Source organism: Montipora foliosa, chromosome 3, assembly GCF_036669935.1.
Source record: "Montipora foliosa isolate CH-2021 chromosome 3, ASM3666993v2, whole genome shotgun sequence".
NCBI classification, from domain to species: Eukaryota; Metazoa; Cnidaria; class Anthozoa; order Scleractinia; family Acroporidae; genus Montipora; species Montipora foliosa.
In genome coordinates, this window is record NC_090871.1 from 13162296 (window position 1) to 13184391 (window position 22096).

The 22096-nt window shown below is 40.5% G+C and overlaps 2 protein-coding genes across 3 annotated transcripts in view; both read right to left on the bottom strand.

Moving 5' to 3' along the window:
• Positions 1-346, bottom strand: part of LOC137996806 (transient receptor potential cation channel subfamily A member 1-like) — a 33724-nt gene extending 33378 nt beyond the window's left edge. Inside the window, exon 1 of the mRNA XM_068842392.1 lies at positions 41-346. The gene's annotated coding sequence lies outside the window, so the exon portion shown is untranslated. The remainder of the gene's footprint in view (positions 1-40) is intronic.
• Positions 347-1602: 1256 nt separating this feature from the next.
• On the bottom strand, positions 1603-21244 carry LOC137996819 (transient receptor potential cation channel subfamily A member 1-like). 2 transcript variants are annotated; one of them, XM_068842410.1, is made up of 12 exons: positions 21017-21244; positions 20528-20641; positions 15340-15727; positions 14057-14397; positions 12976-13249; positions 11309-11636; positions 9392-9594; positions 8020-8355; positions 6127-6952; positions 4693-4902; positions 3114-3289; positions 1603-2603 (listed from the first exon to the last, which is right to left on the bottom strand). In XM_068842410.1, the coding sequence occupies exons 2-12, from the start codon at positions 20592-20594 to the stop codon at positions 2387-2389; spliced, it is 3366 nt and encodes a 1121-aa protein (XP_068698511.1). In that variant the 5' UTR covers positions 20595-20641; positions 21017-21244; the 3' UTR covers positions 1603-2386. The 2 variants fall into 2 exon arrangements, with proteins under 2 accessions (XP_068698511.1, XP_068698512.1); XM_068842411.1 differs by lacking the exon at positions 21017-21244 and having other exon boundaries at positions 2246-2603; positions 20528-20727.
• Positions 21245-22096: the final 852 nt, after the last annotated feature.

Sequence of the window (22096 nt, forward strand, 5' to 3'; positions counted from 1 at the left end):
AGAATAAATACCTAAAATTTAAGTCATTTAAGACACAAACCTTTCCCGGCGCTGTCAAAAACCGAACGATACTTTAATAGTAGACCACTCATAGTGGCTTCAACATGACGTTTTCATCGATAATATATTGGAACTTCGAGCACTTTCTCAACGAGGGTTTTCGACAAGTTGCTACCGTGTGCCACAACAGGTCTAATTCAAGTGACACGACTGGTAAACACAATAAATCATCGTGATTACGAAATCACTCATAACTATTGAGTGCATTTTATGATCTCTTCGTCAACGGATTTTCCTTTCCAACTTAGTAAACTATAACTAGTTTGTTTTCTTTATTTTCTTTTTCTCGGAGATATTAGCTCTTGTGGAAGCTTCTCTGTAAAATAATCATGCTAGGTTTTAAATAAAGATAATATATGTCGGTCATGTATTAATGATATGAGCATTCGATAATTATAATCCGGAGAATTCTGGCGCTGAAAAACAACGTTAAATTGGCCGACGTAAGGAAAGGTTTTTTCTTAAGATTTTCGCTCTCTGCTGTTGTGATAAAAGGCAAATAAATCTTTAACAAAAGGGGTTTCGATAGAGAGAATCCATCAACAATCAATGGATAACACCCCCAACCCCCCCCCCCGGGGGGGGGGGTACTCCAGATAATTTAGGATAGGTACCTACGTACGGGTGTGTGCCGCCAAGGTTCTCAAAACCTGACCCTATGTAAGGGTAGAAAATCGAGGATTGGGGGTGGGTGACAACCCAAATAACGGCTGCCCCCTGACGGCCGCATGGGAGTGAGGAGCGAAAGTACGGCGGCAATACAAGCTATAAACGTCCCTTTTAAATTGCTTTGTTAAACTCGAAAACGTGTATTCAAGCGCGTATAACAGTTTTAATAGACCATATCTTTCTCGTTTTGGGCGTTGGGGTGGATACTGAACCTAGGAATATCTAAAGATTACAATACCAAAAAGGATACCCTATTTTAATTAAGGACTGAGCACCTCAAAAACCCTACCCTATCGGGCGGCACGTACCCATATAGCGTATATAATTGTTCCCCCCCCCCCCCCTCCTCCCGCCCCGGGAGAAACGCGTGGAAACCGCGTGCCAGTCGCTGTATTCGAACACTCTTGATACGAAGTTTGCACAAAATTTGCATTTTATTTTTTCAGCAGAAAATATATTGGACAGCTTGATAAAATGGTATACAAATAAAGGAAATGGAGATATGATCGACGACAAACCAAGTCGTTCAGCCTAATATCCACGTAGCCCAAAAAGATTTAAAAACATCTCTTCTCGTTTTCCGTCTAAGAAAACCTTGCCAGAAAACTGACATTTTTTTTTTTGAATAACGGACAGGTTTGCCTTCGAAGTCTTCGAAATCAATTAATCGTGACTGAACTCTAACAACATTTCCAGAGTTCTATCATTCAACCAGAAAAAGATCCATAGAAACCACAATGGTAATCTTCCTCAAGTCACGTTTATCAATTTCAGAATCTCTGTTTACTAAAAATCACAGTGTGTGTATGCCATTATTGGCATAGCAGTGGCTCGATAAATTTGAATTTTTTTTTTCATTCTTTTTTTTTTTTGGTTGTTTTTGATTTAAAATAATTAAATTAATTTTTCAAGGCAAATTCAAATTTGGCGACATTGAACGACTTTCCGCGGGTACGTCAAGTAAGATGACTCGTAGGAGAAAGACAGTACAATTTTTTTACTAAACGTCCTGCAGCAATATATTACGATCATTCCTTTGACAAAGAAAGATTGGCTTACTTGTAAAAAATTGCCTATTTGAATTTAAGGCAAGGCATATTTGATCAGCTTTATTTAATTAAGCAAGGAAAACGTGCAGATTGGTAATACTCCTTCGTAGAGTGTTTCGCTAACTCCCCACAAAACGTGACTCCAGATAGCGTCATTTCCTGGGTGAGGTCATGTACTGGGAAATAATGCAGATTCAACCAATATTCAAACATCTGTCAGCTTGTGATTTGCGTTTATGCGTTCTCCATTTCAGAAGAGTTGGTTGTAGATTTGGGCCGAGATCTCCCACCAACTCGTCCAACAAGGCAAACGGCAAAAATACTAATCACTCGCAACATGATCTGCAAGCAGTCGGCTGTCCTTCAATGTATCTTTCAGAAGAAATTCATTGGATTTCGGTTTTTTCCTTTTATTTTACGAAAAGTTTCAATTTGAGTGCGTTTTGGAATGAGCGCTGAATGTGTTACATGAAAACTTTCATGTGCGAAGAGGAAGAACGAGGTGCTAGCTCATCAGATAACTATTTATGATCTGTGAAAAATGTCCTTCTGAGCCTCTTTTCCCAAGAATGATGAGAAAATTGACTTAAATGACATCAGTCTGCGTCTCATTTTTCGATCTGTAGTTTCTCAGCGATAGCTTTCAGAACTTCAGTTTGTGCATCCACGGTGGCTTGCAGGTTCTTGATTCTCTCCTCTTGCCTTTCATATCGTTGATGTTCGTAGTTGTCCAAATCTTGTTCATCACCTCCTTCACTGGGTTGCTCGTTTCGAAGGGAATCGACAAATTCTCTATCGCTGATGCCTGAACCAGAGAGCAATAACCTAAAACGACGACACAAACGTAATGAATTCACAGCAATACATCACGGTTATCGTGGTCCGACGCTACAATACTGGTCGTTATCATCATCATAAATAACGTCATCATCATCATCAACATCATCATCAACAACAGGAGCTGCATCGTTTAACTCAGCCATATTTTAGAATTGCTCCCGAGCACTCACCATGATATAGAACAAGAAGGATACACACACTGTCCACACACGCACACACGAAAACCCCTTCCAAATATGGCCTCGCTTTCCACTGCTTTGAAAGGTAGGCCACATACCGTCAGAATGACTAGAGGAACGGGAAGTAGAATTTTGGGGAGCAAAAATTATTTCCTTTAAAGCTAAGCCTAGGCATGCCCCACCGAAAAAAGGAAACGTCCTTGAGCATCGAGGACTGTGAAATCAAACGGTTTTCTAGGATCTGGGCATTTTTATTTAGCCTGTTCGTGCATTTGTTATTCTTTAGGCACCAGTAACAACAGACGAGTGTACTCACCTCTTAAGAAACTGATTCTGATTCGGCTTTATCTCCAATGATTCATTGTAAGTATATCTAAGCATCCATTTGGGATATCTCTTTTGAATATCATCTACCAGAGTAGCTTGATCGATTAAATTTCGAAGACTTGCCGTCTTTTGTATTGTGTCAATATCTCCTACCGCAAGACCAACCTAAATCCGAAAAGATACAGTTCTCAATCGGTCACAATACTTTGCTTTGAAAGCTTAAAATCCTTAGCTGATAAACTAACTCAGGATTTCCCCTCGACCATTTCTCTTGAAGAATTAGTTGAAACTGATCCCATATCCATCCCCTATTATCAAATCAGCACAATGCGGAATATGTGTATTACGATTTATGGTTTATTTGTATGTTTATTTGCATTGGGTACTGTTTTGGGTGAAGTTGTTATCGCAGCGTCGATTTGCTTAGCTTTGATTTCATTGTCTGTGATAGATTTGTTATTTCTGGTTATATGCACAGGCCAAGACCAAATGAAACGTGGCTCGTTTCACGTGTTGGTGGAGTGAAGTTGTTAGTCTTGGGGAGAGGGGTGTCAATTGCAAAGAAGCTTCTGGTTTTTTTTTTTTCGTTAAAAGCAAACATCCATAGCGGCCGAGTTTATTGCGGTGCATCGCGCGACGGTGACTCGCATGACTTACATGCGGAGGTCGCGAGTTCTAGGACCAGCTGGACCAATACTCAGGGCCTTAAATAAGTGAGGAGAGAAAGATGCCTTTGTAATTTCAGCTGCAAATAGACTTTCAGATCTTCTCGGATAAGGACTATAAACTGTAGGCCCTGTATGACAACCCTCCAGTGTTCATTAACTCTGAGGAAGAAGCCACTAACTCTTCGCAAAGAGTAGGGCACGGAATTTACGTTGATGTGGTCTATTCTATTCTCTCCGGCAAAACGTCTCAGGCCTCGCGGTCATGTCTCAAAAAGGTTTTTGGCATATGGGGCCACGTTTGATTGTCGTTAGTCGAGGGGACTCTGTTGGATGCTGGAACATGATGATGTACTGAGCTCATTATTTCTTATAGTCTTCAGTTGGAGATTGAAATGCGAAGGGCCATAGTCTATATGGACTAGGGGCCGCAGAGGGAGAGGGTATAGCCCTACCACCAGAAATCCATAAGAGTTGAAACGTGTAACGCGCGTTCACAGCTTCCGAATATTCAGTGCGAACTGATTGGTTGAATGTTTCAGTGCTAAGTACCATATTTGGAAACCTCTCGCTCTTGTTGTTCCAAATTTGGTACTTAGAAAATTGAATATTCAGAAGCTTGTTTCCCAGAGCTCATTATTTCTTATAGTCTTCAGTTGGAGATTGAAATGCGAAGGGCCATAGTCTATATGGCCTAGGGGCCGCAGAGGGAGAGGGTATAGCCCTGACCACTTGATTGTTTAAGCTGTTCTTTTAGGGTTCCATATGAATAAACGGAATGACAAACGGTGGAAAAGTGACCGCTACTGCTTTTTGTCTTAGCCACAAAATGTAATTCTACCACTGGAAAATAATTAACCAGCTAAGCTAACATGTTATTCCGGCTCTGATATCCCGCCTTACCAGCAGATTCATAAGGATTATGGACACCGACAGGACAAACAGCGTAAACATGACATATGACAGGACTGGCAGAGGAACGTACAGGACCTCGGTGCCTGGTACTTTTGCACTGTTCACGACATTGCTGCTCAACAAACTGGAGTAGTCCATTTCACCAACCATCATTACAATTATCTTGACAAACGAGATCCATACGGACGAAAAGTTGTCCTGAAAATTGAAGACAGCGGTTATCAATGATTTTCTAGGGCGTTAGTCTAGTGAGATTAAATTTATTTATTAGATTAAATTTATTTATGATATTATTTTCTTTATTACTATCATAATTAATATATAATAAAAACAACAAGAATAACATTTTTTTTTATTTAGGGCATGGTGTTAGTTCTAGTTCCATGTTTTGCCTAGCCTACGAACGCCGGAAATACGTCTGCGTTCGCAGGCTACTTTTTGCCCTTTTCTCTCCTTCTTATCGACTTTGTGCACAACCTACACTGATATAATGAGAATAAACACCACGTTCAAAGTAATAACTAAAGGTCAATGGATTGAAAAACTGGAGATTAGGATTAGAATTGGACTGTTACAGAAAACTACGCTATGAGGATAGTGTAAATGACCCTTGGTCATTTGTTATGTCTCGCTCCCTTGCAATGTATGTCGGCGTGAGAACAGCCTAATCTCCAGAGCAAGATGGATCACAATAATAATAATAATAATAATAATAATAATAATAATAATAATAATAATAATATTTATTATATATTTATATTTATTGAACACCATAGACGAGATATAAAGGTGTACCTTACAAGTAACACAAAGAACAACAAAAACTAATTAGGATGTCTATTAAAACGTATTACAAGGATTGCTCCTTATACAGTTTTAAGGCCAAAGGGATGAAGGTTTTTTTATGTATATTGTTTTTTCTGGATAGTTACTCGGCATGGGTTCTTTTTTCTTAGACTGCAGTTTTGTTCTCTTTCAGTGTTAGTCTTTACAGCATACGCTCCATCTCGTTCTTAGACATTACTAGCATCACTCTTCTTTGCACAAGTGGTGAGTCTTGAGTACAGAGAGATCCACTGTTACGGCTATCACTTGTGTAACACAGGATTCGTATAGTTTAATGCTATTGATGGTGTACACACTGCGATCTGGCGTTTGACTTAACTACATTGTAGGATGAATCTATTTGATTTATCGATATCCAATCACGTCGCGTTTTAAAGGGGACACAGCTTTTGAGTGGATGTAGATGTCGTTAAAGGCAGTGGCAGATCCAGGGGAGGGGCCCGGGGGGGCCGGCCCTGAAAGGCGGCAAAAACAAAATGTTTGAGGGCGGGCCCCCACCTTACCTCCAGGTCTAGAGTCGCCACTGAAAGGGAATTGAGGGGATGTAGAGGTTGTTAGAAAAAAATAAAATCTTACCTCTTCTACGAGAAGAACGTGAAAGGCCAATGCGAAGCCGATTAGGACGACAGCGAAGATGGCGATTACTTTGATGAACGTGATGAACACTTCAACGTACATTGTTACATAAATTGCCACTGAACTCACACGACGGAGGGACAGAATGCAGTTTACGTAAAGAAGAAGTAAGGCCACTGTTCCAGCTCTCCATTGCACATGGGCACTTCCGTAAAGGTCGTCATTGGTTACGTAAGGGAGGATATAAACTAGTGCACTTATTTGCATGGTCATGTCCAGAAGGTTTGTGAAATCTTTGTAATAGTTAAGTCTTAGCCAAGCCATCTGAACAATCTCTGACACAATTTTTAAAATCAAAAATACAAGAATCACGACTGGGAGCGCCGTCGAATCGTCGCTTTCTGTAACATTGTCTACCTCACTGGTGAGCGTAAGCCTTACTTTACTTCTTTTATTGACAATGAGGAAAGAAAATAATACTAGGAAAACGATAAACGTAGCGAAATTTAAGTAGTTGAGGTACTTTCCAAGGAGAAGCCATTTCCATCTCAAGAGAGTTTGTGTGACACAGTGATTCAGAAGATTCTCACGCCAGTACGTCGCCATGGTACCCGGACCAAAGAAGTAATGGTTACCAGAGAGAGAATCAAACGGGTCCAAGATTTTGAAATTGATAGTCACCGTGTAATCTGGGTGATTGCTTGGTCGATGATTGTAACAAATGCACTGGTCCAGCACTATCCCTGCTATTTCAGGAAGCTTTTGTATCAGCTTCTCCATTGGAGGAATTTGATCTTTGGAAGACACGTCGACTACTTCTTTCCACCTGTCAAAGAATAGATTTAAGGATAAAATAATTAGCAATTATTCACCGAAAAGGAGGTAAATATCAACTACTTTCACCAACACCGAGGTGAATAATTCTTTTAGTGTGTACCACACAAGTTGAATAATCAGCTGAGTTTATCGACAAAATTTGCTCCTCGGTAACCGAAGCGAAACAGGAAGCCATTTTGTTTTTCTCCGTTTGCTCAAAGGCGAACAGTACTTGCTATTTACCTCCAAGCTAGCCAATCAGAATGCAAGTAAAGCACTATTCACTTGCTGTATAAGCCGACTTTAAAAAAAAAATTAAGCGCCAAACGGAGATTAAAAGGAGCTGTGATACGGGACCTAAAGTTTATGGCCTTTATCCACACGTTACACGCAAATATCACTCCAAAGGCAGATCTTTTTTCCAGGTCATCATTCGGAAGACCCAGATTTCCTCCAGCCAGTTAAACACTTAGCTTTCACCACCAGAGTCCACTGCTTATTCAAAGAAGTAAACTTTCTGGTACCGTGTTGTAGGATATAGAGTAGATTTCATCTAGTCTTCACCGGACTATGTAGAACAAAGACAAAAATGCATGCACTATTTGAGTTGGCGTTCAAGTTGGTCAGCGGAAAGTTAAGCTAACTTTAATTTAATGTTAGATCAGGTAAATTTGCTATATTAAAGTCGAGGCTGTCCGGAAAAGCAGTTTAATAGCTAAGACCTGAATTTTGTTGCCGATGAATCACATAATCTTTAGATAGATTCCAAAATCTTAGAAGAGGACTTGTCACAAAACAATGTCGGCGATGTCTTAGTTTTGCATAGCCGTACTATCTGCAGCCAATCAGACCAAAGCAAAACAACAGTGAGATAAATATTATTCCCGCGCGTTTTCTCGTTCTTCGCACCATAAACATTAATTTGCTTTGTTCGGCACCAATCGGTGCCGAATAATTACTTTGGTCTTAAATCAGTGTCGGTACTGAATGACAAACCCCTCTATTCAGTTTGCAAAAGCAGTCTAACTAATTACATTACTATCTAATAATCGATAGCAAAGGCCCTGGAGAACAGACCTCTTGTGTTTCACAAGCGTCTTAGCCACTTGTATTGCATCCCACTCAATGGCCTCATCCAGACAATTCATGCAGTCTTTGTTTCGCGCGGAAACGTCAGCTCCTTTATCTAACAACAGCTTGAGTACGTCGAGACGGTTGTGCATGCACGCTATGTGAAGAGGGGTGTTCTGATCAGCATCCTTGATTTCCAATGTATTCGGAAGCATAGGGTTTAGCAGAAGTCGGACAATTTCCAGTGCGCCTGCTTTAACAGCTAGATGAAGAGGAGTGCTCTGATGATTATCTTGACTGGCAACATCACCCCCTTTCCCGAGCAACAGTCTACAGGCTTCGCTGAAGAGAAACAGAAACTCAGCATATAAGTGCTTGATTATCCGCTTTTGATGATGTCACTTCACTCAGCGGATAAAGATTGCTGCATAAAACATCTCCAGCAAACACCTTTGACTATGAGTTACAATGAAATTTTGGGAAACTCACAAGTATTTATAAGATAGCTGAGTAGTCACCCGAATTATATGTCTTAAAGTTATATATATATAAGCTGAGCATCCGCACCGAAGAATCTAAATTAAATAAAACCAAGTCAGTGAAAATTGATGAGAGAGAAGAACCTATCGGAGCAGAGATTGCTCTCTTTTTTTCAATTGGTGAAATCGTTTCGTGGGACAATCGCGCCATTTTCTCGCACATTTGGTATGGCTCCTCCGGAAAGACCCCAACAGTTTTATTGTGTGCCTGTTACCGTTTGACCAATGACCTCCAACGACTCCAAACTTTGCACCAAACAGAGCCCTCACTTAGAATGACGCACAGGTTGTGTTGTAAGCGTCTACATAATGCATCCACCTATAAATTACAAACTAACCTGAAAAATTCAGGTGGCTTCAATGACTTTTGCGATGCCGGTGAAACGCTCTAACAACTGAGCTATGAAGTCATTAGTTCGGTTGGGAGCCAATCCCGCTGAAGCCGAGATCGCAGAGGTCATGGGTTCGAATACTGTTGAAGACACCATATTTTTTTATGTGTCTATAAAAAGGGACAATTGCATAAAGGCCCACCTTCAACCGACAAGCTTTCCGACGGTTCGTTTTTGTTATGGAAAATTCGCATTGCGTATCGTGGCGATCTGACTGGATGCGTTTCAGCTATTGGCGGAATTTTCATATATGAACATTGTTCCACGGCACGCAATGGCTGTCGATTGAAGATGGGTCTTTAAATTATCCACTCGATAAGTGCGAGGATTACTTCTCTCTTTTGTCTATAACCCGCACTTTAAGAACATTTATTCATTCCGGCATTTCAAAGAATGTCGTCAGTGTTCCAGCTTACCAGAAAATTAAAGGAAAAGACGTATACTCACATGTGTTTGTTTAAGGCTGCGTGGTGAAGCGGTGTCCTGCCATGATCATCTCGGTCATTCAAAGCTATTAAGAACGTTGGGAATCTTAAAAGAGCCTTGATGCACTCTATTGATCCATTTTCTGCTGCAAGATGAAGAGGTATCTTACTATTGATGTCTTGCTGTCCCGAGGTACAATTTTCTGTATCAAGCATTTTCAGAATCTGTGAAAGGAATGAAAAAAATTCCGCTATCATGGTTGCTTTTGTGCATACGTTCCACCTTCCTGTTCTTTTTTTCCTTCACAAGCAGAAGCCAAGTGAATCCCACCAGCTAACCACTGTTATTGATGAGCGTTTCGCATCCTTGATGAATTCGGTCAGTCTCGGGTTATTTAACAATTATTCCATGAGCGCGCGTTGGATATGAGATGGTAAATAGCCAACTCGGCCGGCTACGCACCTCGTTGGCTATAACCAGTAACATATCCAAAAACTCGGCGCGAACGGAATAATTGTTTTGTTAAGTTCCTTAAACTCCAAAAGTTTAGAAAGAACGAAATACGAGCGAAAAAAGCGAGAAAATCCGAGAAAAATCGAAAAAACTTGATGAATATGCGATGTTGTGTAATACCCTGTGGTCAGACAGACGCAGGCTTCTCATAAAAACATTTCTTACTTTTTCGCGTACTTCTAAGCGCCAGAATTGATCCAAACTTTCCGCAAAAAAGTTTGTTTTTGTTTTTTTTTTGCTTTATTCAGAGAGAAATTTCGCTTTTCGGCCAAAATAGTTTTCGCAAATGATTGCTTAGCGCAATCATTTGCCATATAAGGTCAAACTAAGGTATATGAGCTAATAACCGAGATCGAGTAAACCAATCAGAGCACGCAAAATGCATTATCTGAGGTTGAGAATTTAATAACATCTGTTAACAGGCGTAAACTGCCGGCTTGGTCCTTGGTTTGCTCAACTGGCGAGCAAAAATTCTCGTATGAAAAATTTTGTTAGCAACCGTTTATTTCAGCTCTGCCACAGCTTATAGCCACCTTGAGTGCCATGAACAAACATTAAATCAAGAAAATTCCACTTTCTAAATAACTTTACTTGCTTATTTCACATACAACGAGAAATAACCCTAATTGGAAGCACGCTCTTCTTCCCAACTAAAGCATCACCCGTGTCGCAGAATACAGACAATTAACGTCACAAAGTTTCCCCCAAATGCTACTCTTTAAGTAAACATTAACTGCTGAATTTACCCTAAGCTAAAAATAACGCTAACCTTCACCCTTACTTTATTTTTGGAAACAGATAGGTAGCAAAGGCATACTTTCAGGTGATCTGGTGACGTAATTTGGAGGACTGGGAAAAAAAAACATTTTAACGCCGTAGCCCACAACCGCGCGCGGCCTTAGGTCTTGTTTCCAAATTTCCTGCAGTATTTCCATCGCCAAAACTCAACAGATTATTCCGTGTCTCCAACATTTCCTGTTACTGAATGAACATTCACGTAGAACCGACGAGATCTAACCTCGCCTTTGCAATGTTGAATTCGAAAATAACATTCAAGGCCGCGCGCGGTTGTGGGATATGGCGTTAAATGTTTTCTTCCCAGTCCTCCGAATTACGTCACCAGATCACCTGGTTCGTATTGGTTGTCATGGCCGAGCATCTAATTAGGTGCAGTTTTGGACAATAAGGACGCTCTTTGCTAAAAAGCTTTAGCATTAACATTCCAAGAACAAGGACGTGACACCATCGAGCCAAGGGTGCTTGTAGCCCATGAATGTGGAGAGGATATTTGTCCTTTATCTAAAAACGTGTTTTACCACCTTTTTGATAACATTTAGCTCGTTCAATGGCGATTCCTTGGGGCTTTGTTTCCCTTTTAACCAAAACGTGATTTAAAATAGTTCGTAAGATGGCAAAACAGCGCACCTCGGGCTCCTCGTAACAAGCAGCAAGATGTACCACGGTCTGGAGGTCGTTGTTTCTTAATTCAACTAGGTCATCCTTGCCTCGCTCCATCAGCATGGTTATCAGTTCAGTTCTTTTGTATATCACGGCTAGATGAAAGGCACTATTATGGGAAGAGTCCACAGCAAACAGGTCAGCTCCACGATCCAGCAACATTTCAGCTGTTTCTTTGGATCCGTGAGCTACTGCCATCAAAAACGGCGTCATGTCCATCATGTTTTTTGCTTCTATACTCGCTCCATTTTCCAACAAAATATCGGCTATTTTCGTATGATTCAACTTTGCAGCGCTAAAAAGGGATGATATATATGAAGTCACTGCCCTTCGGGGCAATCATTCTCGAAAGAAAGTCATGATAATTCAATATCCTGGTCAACAATACAAAACTCCGGCTAGCCGAAGACAAGTGCAGTACTGAAATGTTTCAAACTTCTTATATGTTAGGCTACTTTTCAATAGACACGGAAAGGTTACGTTTATACAAACGTTGGCCGTGTAGCACTTATATTTTAAAGAGTTAATTGAATAGAGGGTAATGTGAAGTGCTAGACATCTTCAGTTCCCACGGCCTGCTCCCGTCTGACCTTGTAGCTCAGTCGGTAGAGCGGCGGAGATCTAACCCGAAGGTCGTGGGTTCAATTCCCACCCTGGTCAGAGTTTTTCTCTGTCCTTGTGTGGGCCCATTTCCATCAGTAGGGCTAACGCTCACATGGTTCATATGGGATAGAAATCTAGCACTTCACATCACCCTCTATTCAATTAACTCTACTTTTCAATAGACCACTTTCATAAATGGCGACTACTTTTACATTCTTTTGTCTTTATGTTAATTAGACCTACTGCCCTCATTTTGAAACACAAATTCTTTTGAAATTTGCTCGTTGTAGCGAGGCTAGTTAGGCTTATTAGCATTGAAACAAAAGAATACTTTATTTGGCCGCCATTTTGAAAGAGGTCTATAAACTGTTGCCTGTAAGACTATTATTTAACAACTTCTATTGGTCAACTCAACTTGACAGAAAAAATAGAACGAAATAGGAAACCAAAAAAGGGGAAAATTGTTCTATTTAACAGGTCAACGTACGAATGGAAGACGTAGACCCATGTCAGACGGTACTCGTCAATTACAATTACATTCCTTGGTTAAATAAACAAACGCAAACAAGTCTCTGTAAAGGCACTGTTACACTGTTTTTCGTGTAACTTGTCTCGCAACGCCATTTCTTCAAACTTTCTCACATTACAACAACAACAACAACAACAAGAAAAATATGACGAAACAAATTTTTTTACGGGTGTTACACTGTGCAATGTTTCATGCAACCTGTCTCCTTTCGATAATCACATGACGTTATAGGAACATTTTCATTGGCTGGTGCCACAAACCGTTGCGACACAAGTTGTTACAATGCGCAATGCGGCAACCGTTGCGGAAAGTGGAACTCAATTCTTCTTTACGCAACGATTTCTGCGACTGGTCTCGCAACGTTTTTGGTCGTTGCAAGGTATGTTGCATTGAATGGGTAATGATTCGTGCAACTTGTCTCGCAATGGTGTTGCGAGACAAGCTGCACGAAAAATTGCACAGTGCAACAACGCTTTAAGGCAGAGCCAACTTAGTAACTTGCCTATGCAAAGGTGTTTGTAAATACCCATCCTTAAAATCAACCGATGCACCGCTAGAAATTAACAGCCTTGTCAACTCCTCGTGCCCACGAAACGCTGTGAAATGAAGCGGCGTACTCAAGTTCACTCCTCTCACAGCTTCGTAATCCACGCCATGGCGCAACAGTAACTTCGCAACTCCAAGATAACCCTTAAAACAGCTCATATGCAAGGCTGCAGTGTCCTCCACGTCTCTTTCTTCTAAGAAATCCTTCAGGGAGAGCTGAAGTTTCTTTGCTGCAAATAAATGGATGGCTTCATTTATAAGCTACTGAAGAAACAACCGATGCATTAACAGGCTGAAGTAAAGGTATGTTTGGAGCGTTTTTCAAATAATATTATAACACCAGAAATTCTTAGTGCTAGCTCACTTTGCAATCAAGCTAGTTTACCTGCTGTCTATGTAATAACCTTAAAACAGTAATTTAAATGAAACTTGGCATGGTTAAGTGGAATTCCAAATGGGAGGAGGCAACTACTTCTGGACTTCCGAATGTAAATCCAACCACCACCGGGGAGAAAAATGTTAACACCGTATCCCACAACCGCGCGCGGCCTTATTTTCGAATTCAACATGGCAGAGGCGAGGTTAGATCTCGTCGGATCTACTTGAACGTTCATTCCGGCAGTAACAGGAAATGTGGTAGACACGGAATGATCTGTTGAGTTTTGGTGATGGAAATACTGCAGGGAGTTTGGAAACAACACCTAAGGCCGCGCGCGGTTGTGGGATATGGCGTCACCAGATCAACTGGCAGGGATTGAAACCCAGCGTATACTAACTGCTTGCAAATCTAAAGGTCTAACAATTGGACCACGCCGCCTTCTGCAAAGTAATAGCGACTTTCATATTGGAGTACAAGCTAGGTTGTGAGCATGCGCATTTCGAAAATTTTCGTTCTTTAAATGTAATGCGCGTGCGTGCCCAGTACAGAAAACTTGTACACGTAGTCGTTCTCTTACATCATTCTGAAGGTCGAATAGACAATTCCCACTTTCCACGAGGTGAGGCAAACAATAAGCTTGAGGAAATCGATTTCATACCTGTTGAGATCAACAATTCACAAATCTCTACGTGTCCGTTAAAGGCCGCAAAGTGGAGCGCAGTAGTCAAATTTGACGATTTGGCGGTGAGATCAGCTCCACAAGCTAAAAGCATTTCACACAGAGATTTGTTCCCGCTCGCACAGGCTGCAAGAAAAGGGGTCATTTTCGCAGAGTTGGCGTAATTCACTTTCGTCCTTGGATCTTTGAGAAGAATATCTGCGATTTCTTTGTAGGCCCTACGAGCTGCAAACAGAAGTGGCGTACAATTATCGTTGTCTGGTTTGTTAGGATCTGCACCTCTTTTAAGTAAGACTTTCAAAGCTTCAATACTCTTGTGTCTGAAGAAAAAAATTGAAATAATTCTTAAACCTTGTATTATACTATGGTCTGCCTTACCATCAGTGATTTAAACCTTGGTGTGGGACATTTTTTATACTGGTCAGTTACTCTGAATTTGAAGGGGCTGTGTCATGGTCGTGCAGTCGCCATGCAACTCTACATTAACCCAGAAATTTACTTTTAAGCAGCTCATTTCAAAGTAAGCTTTGTGACAAAAATGTCTGTCGAGCATAGATAAATTAAGTGACAAACAAGAGAGATAAACTTCGAGTAAATGTTATTAATAGGCTAATCAGTTTTCAAAAATCCCAATTGCAATCCATTTTAATCTTCTTTAAAGTTGCCCATCTTTGCCTCCTTTGCATTTGTTGTTTTATTCAAACGTTCCTTCAGTGTTCTAAGTAGTCACTTTTACGTTTCGCTTGACTTGGTTGCCAGTTCCCAGACACTAAATTTGGCTAAATTTCGCGACACATCCACCTTAAGAAATAGATGAGAGAAAATGGTCACACAAGGGACCTTATCTTTCACGACGGCAAAGTCAGCAAGAACACCAGTAAACTCTTGTGTGATATTTAATAAGCAAAACATTACTTTTGCACTTGCGTTTTGAATTTGTGTACATTTCTTTCCCTTTCCCTGCAAATCTGTAACGTGAAATCACCAAATCTCAAGTTATAGCAAATTTTAATTTTATTGCTCAGTTTGATCGCCGTTCCCGGCTTCCAATTCAATCCTTAGGCGATAGTTAGGTAAACGAAATAATCTCGGGAATGTTTGAAAACGTAAACTCCCAATTTTTAAAGGCGTTGTCGTTGACGTGCGCTCTCGTAGTAAACTCCCTTAATCAAGAATCACGCCGCGAAAGGTATTTTTTGTGGTTTGGACATGTTCAATTCAAACAAATAACAAGACAATCGTTTAAACTGGTAACGACGTACCTAACAGCCAAATGAAGGGCAGTAAATCCCATATTCTCCACTTGGTCAATATCAACCTCACCGTCATCCAACAAAAGGTTGAGGGCCTCAGGTCGATTACAACGAGCTGCGTGGTGCAATATTGTGTATCCATTACTATCCGTGGCATTTATTAATTCCTGTTCTATCGATGTCAATTTAGTGGCCCCAGCTTTCAAACGCTCTTGCCTCGCGGCTTCGAAAACGCTCACTCCTTTTCCTGTTGATAACATATGATGATATTTTGGACGATTTACGAGCGGTTTTGCAGGCGGACAAAGCTCCATTTCTACAGCGTCGTCCAGGCTAACATTCATTGGTGTTACTGTTGCGGGAGAAATCAGCTTCGCCCTGAGAGAAAATGGGCTCTCTGTGGAGAGAAATAGAAATATCGTTGTACCAATGATTAGCATTTAGCATTTGCATGATCTCATTCTTTACTAATCAAACCTCTAACAAATCTGCACTTGATATAAAAGAGCATTGTGTAATCAGCCAACTCCAAGACTTGTTATAGCTAATATATAAATTTAGCCAAGCCGTAGCTCCCGTTTCTAACCCCAGAAAGCAATATGGTGTACTATGGAAATAATTATAAACAATTATTGGATGAGGTTTTTGTGATATCCGGAATAATTATTCCGAATATCACAAAAACCGAATCTAATAAGTGTTTTATTATACATTGTTTTGAAGAAAATAACGACAAACGCATTATCGCAGCGATCACAGTTTATTTTCAAACACATTGCTCTTGGAAAAGAAAGACTTAAGTTTCTTTACATACTTACTATTATAATTTTCACTCGCGTCTTTGTTTTCAAGTTATTTGAGGGTTTTGTTACGTCTAACCTGTTGTGATGATGTGTAAATAAGTAAGATATATCAACTCATCATTTGTGTCTGGCGAATATTTTTTCAAGTTTTCACCGTTAATCTCGATAACTATTTCCACAGAAATCCTCACCGTGACTTCTCGATTACAAAGCCACTCCTTTGATAAATCACTCCAAAAATGCGCAGTGACTTCAATTCTGGAGTACACTGCAGTTGACAACTACTACAATTCCAGCTTAAGTAAAGAGGCACTAGAAACTACCTCCGAAACTTCGATCTTTCGCTGATGGGAAAGCGTCATGTACCTGTACAATAATTCCATGGGCTGCCGAAGGCAGCCACGGTAACAATTCGGGCGTGTTCCTTTTTCTTTTTGTTATTTTTCTTCATCGTAGTCACGAATGTGTATACCCCGCAGAAATGAATTAACCCTACAACCCGGGGATCCGGGGGAATAAGCATATCTCCGAAAAGTCGAAAAGCAATTCTTACTGCGTGAGTTCGAACCCGACCGAGCCTTCAACTGCTGTTATGAGCGCGTAGAAGCATCGCGTTAAACCACTCGGACACGGAGTTCTGTGTTTAGGATATGAGCCAAAGTTTGGCTTCAAATCCTCTCTGCTTCCTCTATGAAAGTATTTGATAAAGTGGACAAATGAGTTTTCTTTGAAAACGGCAAGCTTTAAAGGAAAGGAGAATTTTCTACTTTATTTCTAGATCTTGCTTCGTTCTTGTGTGTTCCACTCTGCATACAGCGAATACTCTATAAATCGACCTGTTTCTTGCGAACCAGTTTGTGCAGTCATTCCAAAACATTTTGTGAATCGAACCCGTGTGTTCAATTGGCTATTGTGCCAAACATTTTGCCAATCGAACCAGTGTGTTCAATCGGCCATTGTGCCAAGCATTTATCAATCGAACGAGTGTGTTCATTTGGCCATTGTGAGTGAACACCCGTTATTCGAAAGCACTGTTTGGGAATTCCAATACCATTCCTCCCAATATAGGAATCAAAAATGTGAAAAGAACATAAGGAAAAAGCCTTTAACAAAGAGAAATCATGTATTTAAGAAAATTATTAATGTTTTTTGCGATGTTTCCCATCCAAGTTCGAACCCCACTCGAACGTGCTTTACTTCAGTGGAAAGGACTCAGAAAGGAAAGGAAAGTGTCAAGTCGTTCTAGCGCTTGAGCACTAATTGGGGACACTGTAAACTGAGATTAACAATTAATGCAAATCAAGTCAAATGTTGGTTTTTGAGGAGAGGGGAAACCGGAGTACCCGGAGAAAACCTCTCGATGCAGCAGAGAACCAACAAACTCAACCCACATATGACGCAGAGTCTGGGAATCGAACCCGAGCCACATTTGTAGGACGCGAGTGCTCTCACCACTGCGCCATCCGGCTTAACCCCTGGAAACTTCAGACTCTCATTCCACCGTGCATAGGGCGAGAGCTAGTGAAATTTAAATTGACCAGTCAGAACTCAGCAAGCGGGAAAAACTGTGCTATCCGACATCACGTCAATTGTTCGCAATTTAAGGGCCAGAAAACCATTTAAAAGATTTTATGGCAACTTTTTGTCAACAAACCTGGGTTGCCAGCCGCGAGCGGAGATTCCAACGTCAGCTGTTGTGCTTTAGCTGTTATTTGTGCTTTTTATAACTATTTTAAGACAAATTCAGTCTAGTATTTTCAAATAAAGTGAAAGAAGACGTCAAAACTGTATTGATGATGTATTTATTTGTGTTAACAACGTCGTTTACGTATACGTATAGAAATACACCATTTCCGGTGAAAGGGAGGGGGTGACAGGATAGCACAGTTTTGACTGCGTGCGCAGGTTTCGTATGCACGGGGGGCCGCGGAAATTTGTTTCCATTTGCAAATTTAATAGCATTGATAATAAGATAATCTCCATTTCTGTTTTTACAACAAATAACTTCTAGTTATATTGCAGATTTATTTTTCTGGAAGTTTACCCGTACTTTCAGTTCACTGTAACTGGACAATGTGTTAACTGTTTGTGCATCCCACGGATACGCCCTTTTAAAAGCGTCTTATTAATAAAAAATTTGCCTCAGCACGAGAAATATCATTTTTTACATTCATTTTATATTCATTTTATTTAGGCGTCTTCCGTAATGGTAACCCGTTGCAGGACTATAAATTTTTGAATAACGGTTGAATAAAGGTATTGTAAGACTTTGCCACACGTGAGTAACGAGGCGCCTGAGGGCATCTACGCGGGATACTGACTGGTCAGTGAATGACCACCCACAGTCAACCTCGTTATATGTACAAAGATTTGGTTTTATCAACAGAGTTGATAATGTAAATTGACCACCGTACAGAGATTCTTGATAATGTAAATTGGCCACCGTACAGAGGTTCTATGGCCAATTTACATTATCAACTCCGTTGATAAAACCAAATTTTTGTATACTACTTCCCCACCGACGCAGCACCACAGTTTCTTTAGAAACTACCCCTTCATACATATGTACAAAGAAATTCATTTGAAAATGCAAATGTAGAGACTTTATGCAGCCTCACGATAGTATCACTATTACACTGTGTATGTAAATGAAAAAGACAGATAACGCTTTGATAAGAACCATACTTTAGTTCTCTGAGAAACACTGAAAAGATTGCACTGAGTATGGATTAAAAACGTTATCGGCACTGATGTGACTGATATATTTTCGCATTAAAAAAGAGTTCATATCTTTTCGTTTTGGATCTAACAAGGAACCAAATTTCCAGAGCAAAGATAAACACTGATTCAACCGGTTTAAAATTAAACGTCATAGAGACACTACTTCGATGCACAATCTGACGGTGTGTAATTATTCACAGTTCAATACACAACACATAACGCAAGAAAACAAACAGCGTAACAAATTGACCGGCCTACTTTCACTATTAAAATAATTTTACCTTCTTCAGACATGAGGCAGCCTAGTGGTTTTCTTTATCTTACTCCTCACCACAGACCTTCATTCAATATTCCACTGTCGTAGCACGCGATTCCCATTCAAAGCCAATGAAATCGTAAAACTTTCTTCAAGATGTGACGTACATGTAATCAAGCAGGATTTAACACATACACATGCGCAAAGGGGCATGCGTGGTGATTCTTTTTATAGGCTCGATTACCAGCCTTTGTTTATGGTACGAAGACCGGACTCGAGAGAGCGGCTGAAATCGAGGCTATTCTTCTGATGACCCACGGAAACTCAACTATCTACCGCGTTGACTGAAACCGACGTGTGAAAAGGTCTTACAGTCATGCGCAAAGAGTTCTCTCTGGAATTAAAGCGAGTCTAAAATTCCCTGGCTAGCAACAGTGTTCTGAAGAGCGAGTGAATACTTCAGAGAAACTGAGAGGTGGCTGAGAGAAATCGCAAAGACCGAACTCTGGCTAGACTGCGGAAAGGAAAGCCCGAGACCCTTCCTCAAGCTTCCCGTTCGTTCTTCCCATGACTGTAAACTGCCCCACACGAGATCCGTCCGCCTCTGCAGTAATTGTAGTTTCAGGTAACAAAATATATACGTTTTTGTCCTTCATAGGATGGTAAGCCCAGTTCTCCTTTATTCCCGCCGATAGTGGAACAGGGGATTTCGCAATTCTTCGAAAATCACAAGTTGTTTTCATATCAGCGGTCAGTCCCGGGGGGGGGGGGGGGGGGGGGGGACACCCATATGAAACAGACGGGGATGCTCGTCGGAAATTTTGAATTTAACCCCTAAAGGAGACCAATCTAGGCGTGGCTTAAGCAAATTTTGACCCCTAAAAGAGACCGTTTAAAAACACAAAAATACGACACGCAATGAGTTTTAATGATAAAAAGGCATAATCATCGAATGCTTTTATCTAAAAAGAAAATTTAAAAGGAAATTTGACTTCTGTTTTTCTTCGCGTAATTCTGTGTTACTTCGCGCAACCCTAAACGAGACCTTGGTGGCATAAAATATTGGCGCTTTGCCCGGAACACCCTAAGCGAGACCAAATCCAAAATTTACACCCCTAAGCGAGACGACGAGCATCCCCGTCTGTTTCACATGGGAGTCCCCCCTCCCGGGCGGTCAGTACAGCATCTTAAAAGTCCGTTCCAGGTTTCCAATGTTTTAGAGAAACTAGGGTCGCTCTAATTTTTTTCCCGATTTGCTTCCATCCATCCCAGGTCAAAGACAATCAAGGATGTTCACGACAATAGGAGAGGCAAAGTTTGAGAAAAACAGTGATATTTGTGATCGTTTACGAAGCAACCATAGCAAGTGGTTCAACGTAACGCTACAAATGAATAATGTAACTGATGTAAAACTTACTTTTTCCATAGGAGAATCTTACGTAGTGTTCTTCAGGAAATGCCGCGGTAGGCGTACTATCCACCATGACTGAGCAGTTAATTTAGGTTTCCCTGCACGTGCAGTCTGAGGAGACTACATAAATTATAAATAAGCACAGACAGGTTTTAAACGCAACATGAGAATAAGCAAGTTGTATATTTTAGTTAGCCATTTTTGATACCTCCTATGATACTAATAGAACAGGATTTGAGGCAGTAGGACCACACAGGACTGAGTAAAACAGGGAAAAGAAGAAACGAAACCGGCTGAACATTTTAAAGACCGACGAATGAAAGAATCAAGTTCTCTCTGATTTTACAAAAAGTACAATAAAAGCGATGTGCTGTACCCGTCACGGTTCTGTCTGACACAACTGTACGCCGAAAATTGTTGCTGGAAAGCATCGCTTTTCTCGGAGGTTATTACTTACAAGATGATGTAATGTATTGCGAATGATATCGGACTCACCATCGCTTGTGAATTCAAAAATCGCCATGAGTTGTCAAAGTTATTGTCGAAGGAAATCGATGGTCTTCATTCCTTAGATTTAAATGATGCTGGTTCACAGTAATTGGACAAACAAACTGATAATAGTCGAGTTATCAGTTGTTGGCTCTCGAGCTCTAATGAAACGAATCGCCGGCAGAGTTTTGACCGTGTGTCCTGAAGAACATTATTATTCGTTGTGTGACTCGCACGTTGTTGCTACGCAACCAACAACACGAGTCATATGTTTCGTTCTATTCAGTGCTGTCAGCAACAGTGTAAGTGACCCGAAAGTGATTTCAACAAATATGAAAGCAGAAGCCGATGCAAGGTCGAGTAATTTTGGATTTTGCTTGTTCTATATCTCGGCTGGTTAAACAAGCCTTTTTCGGATTCAATGAATATTTGCATTAGAAAACGTTTTTACGCACATAAATTAAGGCGTGATATAGCTCTACTATTTAATCTATGTTGCATTGGCTCCTGCCTTTAATTTTAATGTTCTGTATGTTACTTCCATCTGATCACCGGTGTGACCCTGCTTATACTACGGTTGCTTCATTGAACTTGCGGCTATCCCAAAAATACTGTAGTTGCCAAACATACTGTAGTTGACAGTTCTGGTCCATTGAAATTCATTGAATTTCTAATGACTCTTTCCCGTCGTGGTAACACTAATTAAGCACATTTGGCTTTTGGTTTTTAAAATCCGTTTGATTCAACTTCAGTGAAATGCGCGAGTTAATTATGTAAAAACTAGAAACCTCTTTTCTTCAAAAATATATCAAGGCATTTTTCAGATGTCTTGCCGCAAATTTCTTTAGAAAAGGTTACAATGCCTTACACAGTGCAATAAAGAGGCAACAGTTTCTTATCAAACCATTCCGCGGTATAGCGAAGAAATCGTTGACGTCACCTATTGTCATTAATGTGCCAACCAGAGCTTCACTGGCTGTCGAAACAAAGGATCTTCTGTAGTTGGCACGCTTGAATAACAAAAGCAATGTTTGTAAACAGATATCATCCCTATTCGAAGTTTTTGGCTATCTCACAAAATATACA

What these genes read in the sequence shown, in the direction of transcription:
- LOC137996819 (XM_068842410.1), bottom strand. Translation starts at nt 20,594, where the DNA reads ATGGTGGATAGTACGCCTACCGCGGCATTTCCTGAAGAACACTACGTA. An exon ending in GCCCTTCATTTGGCTGTTAG is followed by an intron (nt 14,398 to 15,339) that starts GTACGTCGTTAC and finishes TTTTTTCTTCAG; the next exon opens with ACACAAGAGTATTGAAGCTT. An exon ending in ACGCTTGTGAAACACAAGAG is followed by an intron (nt 6,953 to 8,019) that starts GTCTGTTCTCCA and finishes ATTCTTTGACAG; the next exon opens with GTGGAAAGAAGTAGTCGACG.